At 46.5% G+C, this 6663-nt stretch overlaps 1 protein-coding gene across 1 annotated transcript; it reads right to left on the minus strand.

Moving 5' to 3' along the window:
* Window positions 1-466: 466 nt before the first annotated feature.
* LOC132695742 (proteoglycan 4-like) lies at window positions 467-3061 on the minus strand. Its single transcript, XM_060660195.1, has 3 exons — window positions 2572-3061; window positions 1016-1974; window positions 467-841 (listed from the first exon to the last, which is right to left on the minus strand). The coding sequence occupies exons 1-3, from the start codon at window positions 3059-3061 to the stop codon at window positions 467-469; spliced, it is 1824 nt and encodes a 607-aa protein (XP_060516178.1).
* Between the last annotated feature and the right edge of the window lie 3602 nt (window positions 3062-6663).

A 6663-nucleotide genomic window follows, 5' to 3' on the forward strand; every position in this document is an offset into this window, starting at 1 on the left:
CCTGTTTCCTGGGGGTTCGTGGTAGTGTGCCCGAGGTCTCGGTGACACGCATTTATTTCGCCTTCCAGGATAGTCGGTATGTCGTCCGTGTATAAAAGTCGTAAGTAGTCGTCCGTTGGGAAAGGTTGCTTCCTCCAGGTGGGACCGGTCTTCATGTGTATTTTGACTGTAATTGTCTCGAGTGTTGTTAGTGTCGGTATTGTGTCTGTTTCGTGAGCGATGGAGTTTCTTACTAGTATGGCTACTCCTCCCCCAGGGCCCGTCGTTCTGTCGAGTCTGTATGTTTTGTAGTTGGGTACGTAGAACTTGTCCCGGGTCTTAAGGAATGTTCCCTGCAGAAGGCATACGTCAATGTCGTGTTCCCTTAAAGTTTCGGTCAGTTGCGTCGTTTGTTGTTGTACCGAGTTGGCGTTCCATGCCATAACGGAGATGGAGTTGGGTCTTCTGGACTTATCCATTGGCGTTGTTAATGGGTGCGGTTGGCGGTTGTGTTTTTCATGATTTCAGCAGGTTGTAGAGTTGAATAACCTGCTGAAGTTGGTGTGCGGGAATGGGTTCGGGATTCGGGTTTGGGGCGGGCGGAGGGGAGGTGACTCCGGCGTAGGAACATCGGCCGGTTGGGATTCGGCGAGGTGGCGGCTGCTGCAGCCTTGACGGGGAGCGGAATCTTGGGTGGCGGTCTTGACGGGCAAATCCTCGCGTTCGCTGTGTGGTCGCCTCGGCAGTTAGCGCAGCGGTCGGGGGTGTTTTTGGATTTTTTGCAGATTTCCGTCCTGTGCCCTGCACCGCATTTTACGCATTTTGGAGGCGCTGGGCATTTGCCCTGATTATGCCCGAAGAGCTACCAATTATGGCATTGCGTAACCTCGTGCCGCTGTTTTAGTGCTTCGGGTTTGATTCATAGGTTAATGAAGTATTGCAATTGATATATGTGTTTTTCCTCTCTTGGGAGGACTACCAGGACAATGCCCATTCGTAACCTCTTATCGTGGACCAAACTTGTCATCCTCCGTACCTTAGACGGGTGGTACCCTAGGACCTGGAGCTCCTCGGCGACGGTCTCCGCGTCAAGAGATTCGGGGATGCCTTTGAGGACCACGTGGAGGTTTCTCTCTTCCTTTAACTGGAAGGAGTGATATGGTATCCGGTTTCCGTCCAGGAACCTCGTGGCGTTGCGGTAATCGGGGGTGCTACTTGGTTGGATCCTTATACCTTCCTCGGTATTCCTGGCTGAAGTATAGTGGATTTGTCGGGTTTTCATGGACGCCGAGACCTGGACCCAGTTTGATTTGGACCTTATGATAACAGGGGGAACACGTTCTTTGGTGTCGGGAGTTGGTGTTGAAGCGGGGGCTGGGTTTGGCGTTGGTTCAACCGGGCGAGTCGGTTCCGGGGGATGTTCTTTGCTTGTCCCTGGTTGTGCCGGGGAAGTCGCGCATTTCGTTGATTGTACTGGGGGATTCTTTGTCTGGCTGGGATTGGCGTGGTAGGGCGGTTGTTTTTTGGAGAGCGGGGGGAATTCCACCGAATTCCTCCTTTTCCTTTGTGTTGCCGGTACGGATGTGTCCATGGGTGTGTCGGGGGTTGATGCCGGGGTGGTGTCTGGTTTTGGGGTTGGGGTGGTGACGGGGTTGCCTACTTTAGCGAGTACCTTGTCTAGGGTTTCCTGTAGTTTCCTGATCATATCCTCCTGGATTTTCTGCGCCTCACGCATTTCATTGATGGTTCTTTGTTGGTCGGCGTTTTGTTGTATCACTTCGTTCATCCTTGAACGAAGGATCTTGTTCTCTTCAGCCAGTTTGCTGCTGTATTCTGCCAAGTCATTGTACGATGGTTTGGCGGGCTTCTTGTTGACGGGGCTGCGAGAATGGTTTCCGTCGTCCGAAGACGCCGGGCTGTCCTCGGGGTCAGAATCTGGATCTTTTCGATCCATCGTGTGGCCTGCCGGTCGGGGTTCCGCTCGGGCGGCTGCTTCTGGGAGCAGATAGATTTTCGCTGTGTTAATCCTTTAATGAGTTTTGTCGCGTTCGAACTTGGATCGATAGCACGCCGATAGTGTCGAACCCCAAAGAAAAAACGATTGTCTCCCTACGCGTTGCGTGTGCGTGTGAACCACCTCTACCGTACCGAGACCGTGATCCTCAAGATCGAAGAGGAGCTGCTATTGGGGCCCCAGTCCAGCGAGACAGCAGCGACAAGAGGTTAGTTCCGTCTCTACCCTCATGTCCACGTCTTGCGGGCTCTTTTTAATAAAAAATTACAGTCCGCTTTAAATTAACCTCAGGGTCGCGACGACCCATTTTGGTCCTGCGGACCACTATGGAACTTTCGCAAAATGTAATTTTATGATGCTTGCACCCTGTATAAAGGGTCGTTCATGTCCATCCGAGTTTCAATATCATGGCAAACTTTGTTAAATATAAAACTTTTTACGAGTAACTGCGATTTGTAGCACTTGATTGGATCGAATCGTAGGACACAATATTACATAATTGCGTTGTTGTTAATTGTTGGATTGGGTCACCGGGTGATCTTGGATCCTGTTGAGTATGATTCTTTCCGCTATCTTACCTAACGATGAAAGGAGGGGCCTGTAGTTGTTGGGCTCCTTTCTTGATTTGTTTGCTTTTGGAATCATTATGATGCGCGCATTTTTACAGGTGTTCGGGAATGATCTTAGTCGAAGGATGGCGTTGACAATGTTTGTGAGTTCTGTGGTCTGTTTATTGGGGAGGTGTTTAAGTGCAGCGTTCGTGATTTTGTCTAGTCCGGGGGCCTTTTTTGGGGAGAGGTCCTGGAGGAGCATCGCGATCTTCGGGGTAGCGAGGCGGAGGTGATCGTTGGTGGGGTAGTCTGTTATTGTTTTCTTTGATTGGGCTGTTGTCGTGTCTGTGGATGGTTGTTTTTTTCTCCTGAGGTTGACCCGAAAACGGTCCCTCAGGTGTTCGGCGAAGAGGTCGCCTTTCTCGGAGTTGGTGTTTGCCGTGTACCCCAGAGTGGTTAGTGCCGGGATGTTTTGCCGGGCGTCTGGGTTGACTAGGGCCTTGGCTGTTTTCCACATTCCGTGGTCCTCGGTGTTAAGGTTTTGCAGTTTCCACTGCCATTGTTCGTTTAGGAACGCTGCAGTTCCTTTTTTGACCTGTAGTGTCAGTCGATTCGCTTCCCTGATTATTTCGGAGTCAAGAGTGGCTCGGGCTCTGCGTATGGTTCTGTTTTTGGTAGTGATGAGTTGTTTTAGATCGTGCGGAATCTTGTCGGTCTTTCGTGGGGTTGTGTAGTTCGGGTGGCTGTGTCCGTTGCTGTTGTGATGTCAGTCGTGAGTTTGTCTATTGCGTTTTGTAGGTCCGTGAAGTTTTCTATCCTCGGTATTGGGCCAGTGGATGAAAGGGCTTTCTTGAAAAGGGTCCAGTTGGTGACTCGTTTACACCTGGTAGGCGCCTTCTTCGTAGAGGTGAGTCCGACATGAAGGATGATGGGCAGGTGGTCCGATCCGAGTTCGTGTAGTGCTTGTATGTTGGTTTGTCTCGAGATGCTGTGTACTAAGAAGTGGTCTAGGTTTGTTGGGTTGCTTCTTGTCGTGTAGTGTGTTGGTTCGGGGGGGGGGGGGTTATGAGTGTGGCTCCGATGTTCTCGACCAAGGCTTTGAGACCTGTTCTTTGGGGGAGGGGAGGTGACTCCGGCGTAGGACATTCGCCGGTTGGGATTCGGCGATGTGGCGGCTGCTGCAGCCTTGACGGGGGGCGGAATCTTGGGTGGCGGTCTTGATGGGCAAATCCTCGCATTCGCTGTGTGGTCGCCTCGGCAGTTAGCGCAGCGGCCGGGGTTATTTTTGGATTTTTTGCATATTTGCGTCCTGTGCCCTGCACCGCATTTTACGCATTTTGGCGGCGCCGTGCATTTGCCCTGATTATGCCCGAAGAGCTGGCAATTATGGCATTGCGTAACCTCGTGCCGCTGTTTTAGTGCTTCGGGTTTGATTCGTAGGTTAATGAAGTATTGCAATTGATATATGTGTTTTTCCTCTCTTGGGAGGACCACGAGGACAATGCCCATTCGTAACCTCCGTACCTTAGACGGGTGGTACCCCAGGACCTGGAGCTCCTCGGCGACGGTCTCCGCGTCAAGGGATTCGGGGATGCACTTGAGGACCACGTGGAGGTTTCTCTCTTCCTTTAACTGGAAGAAGTGATATGGTATCCGGTTTCCGTCCAGGAACCTCGTGGCGTTGCGGTAATCGGGGGTGCTACTTCGTTGGATCCTTATACCTTCCTCGGTATTCCTGGCTGAAGTATAGTGGATTTGTCGGGTTTTCATGGACGCCGAGACCTGGACCCAGTTTGATTTGGACTTTATGATAATGGGGAGAACACGTTCTTTGGTATCCGGAGTTGGTGTTGAAGCGGGGGCTGGGTTTGGCGTTGGTTCAACCGGGCGAGTCGGTTCCGGGGGATGTTCTTTGCTTGTCCCTGGTTGTGCCGGAGGAGTCGCGCACTTCGTTAATTGTACTGGGGGAATCGTTATCTGGCTGGAATTGACGTGAGTAGTTATTCTAACGCGGGACTGTGACGATTCAAGGTCACCGATGGCATATTCCATCAGCAGTGTACCAAAGCTAGTTCTTCGTATGAGGTCATGTAAAAGAAGTAAAGGTCACGCCGAAGAAGTGGAAACTGTCACCATTAAAGTGTACACCTGTGTGACAGGTGTATGGGGACCCCTGGGGTACTACGTCGAGGTGTGACGTCATAGTGCCTTTTTGGCACCTCCCCTAGGGGAAAAATTGGTGTCACTGATTAAAAAAAAAACGATGTCATAGTGCCCGTCGCTAGTGCCTTTTTGGCTATTCCACCCCCCGCAAGGGGTTAGTGCCTTTTTGGCAAACTCACCCCCGGTAAAAAAAGGGGTTCGTAGAAAAAAATAAATTTCGTAGTGCCTTTTCGGCACTACCGGGTGGGGGTGCGAGGTGAGAAATTTTTGAGAGCCGAAAAAAGCGACCGATGTCTCGGGCGGGATTCGAACCTCGAACCTTCGGATAAACGCCGCCGACGCGCTGTTCTCCTAGCCTAACTGGGCCAACATGTTATCGCGTCGTTTATGCGCGCTGCCTAGCCGACGACGATGACTATAAAAGGTCGTCGAGGTCAATACAATTAAATAAATGTGCACCGATAAAATTTATGATTTATTGAAAACATTTACAAAGTATTGACATCCGATATAAATTTTCTAAACACCACAACGTATTTCTTCTATAACGGAGGTAGGGTATGTTCTAAATCCTTGTTTTTTTGGCCCGCTGGTGGTGACGACGATGACGGTGATGGAATAACTTCGTCGCAATATAAACTTATATTGTTCGAACGACTTGTTGATTCCGAACAATATTTTATATTATATTTTGGATGATTTTTAATGGATTCTTCACAAAAGCAAAAAGATTTGTTTCAGCTATTACAGTACTTGGTACCGTGATAGTAGACTTTGGAGTTTTCCGAAACATCTTGTTTCACTTTTTTTTCGGTTGTTACGTAACGATCACTATTCATGGCTGCTTCGTACTTGACTAAACACTTTAACGCAAATTTTCAGTGACTCGGCGTTAGAATGCTGCGAGAAAAAAATTGTATTAAATTATGATTACAGAAAACAAATAGGTTCTTACCTTTTTAATATTGTCTTATTTAAAATTGTTGAGTTTTTGCTGCGTATGAAATTGTATTAATTACAACAAAAAAGATAAAACAAGTGAGTTTTTGCTGCTTATGAAATTGTATTAATTAAAACAAAAATGATAAAACAAGTGAATATTTTTTTAACATAAATTTAAATTTTTTTATATCCCCAAGGCAATGTATCAGTAAATATATAATTAACCACTCTCTTGTCATCGAACGGTGTGAAAACAAATTTCCTTTGGTTTACCGTACAAACTTCATGGTTTTTACTACGAAACAGATGTTCGTTGGTATACATTTGAGTTTTATCAAACAGACAATTATAATAGTCTTCAAAAGTGATTGATTTTAATGACGAACCGGTAATACCTTTGGCTTTTTTAATACTTTCGACTTCTTTTTTGTTAGAAGATTTTTCTCGTTCTACATTTGAATAATATAATTTGATCGCGTACATTTTAGAATTTAATCCGATAAATTCGTGCATAATTCTACCGTTGTTTTCGTATTTCATCAATCCCAAAACTTTTTTATTAGCCAAAGGAATATTATAAATGTTATCGGGAGGATAATCAGAAGTGTCAAATTTATGAATATCTTCTCGAATACATTTATAAATATCGTCAACGTAAAAATTATATATCAACGAATCTGTATCTGAATACAAGAGTTTTACATCCTTGCCGAATTTTGGTATAATATAATGATAATGAAAAAACCAGCGTAAATGGGTTTATTAAATTTAATATTCAATGTCTTCATTTCAATGATAACCATATCATTGTCGAAAATTGATAAGCTATGAAAATTTGGTTTTCAAATATAACTCTTTGCACCGTATCATCCCGACCAACTTGTTACCAGTTTAACGTCTTTATATTTCCGAACGTTTTCCATAGTCTTGCCGAAAACGGCATTATTCAATAATTTAAAAAAAAAATTTCGAATTCGTTTTTGCTTTGCTGCCTCAAGTGTGTGTTTAGGTCAA

Source organism: Cylas formicarius, unplaced genomic scaffold (assembly GCF_029955315.1).
Source record: "Cylas formicarius isolate icCylForm1 unplaced genomic scaffold, icCylForm1.1 PGA_scaffold_12__32_contigs__length_19106922, whole genome shotgun sequence".
Lineage (NCBI taxonomy): Eukaryota > Metazoa > Arthropoda > Insecta > Coleoptera > Brentidae > Cylas > Cylas formicarius.

Bases quoted from the DNA above. Each gene is read 5' to 3' on its own strand.
- LOC132695742 (XM_060660195.1), bottom strand. From the start codon at position 3,061: ATGTGGAAAACAGCCAAGGCCCTAGTCAACCCAGACGCCCGGCAAAAC. The intron at 1,975-2,571 runs GTAAGATAGCGG...ATCTGCTCCCAG, and splicing joins GCCCCTCCTTTCATCGTTAG to AAGCAGCCGCCCGAGCGGAA. The intron at 842-1,015 runs GTACGGAGGATG...CATAATTGGTAG, and splicing joins TAGGGTACCACCCGTCTAAG to CTCTTCGGGCATAATCAGGG.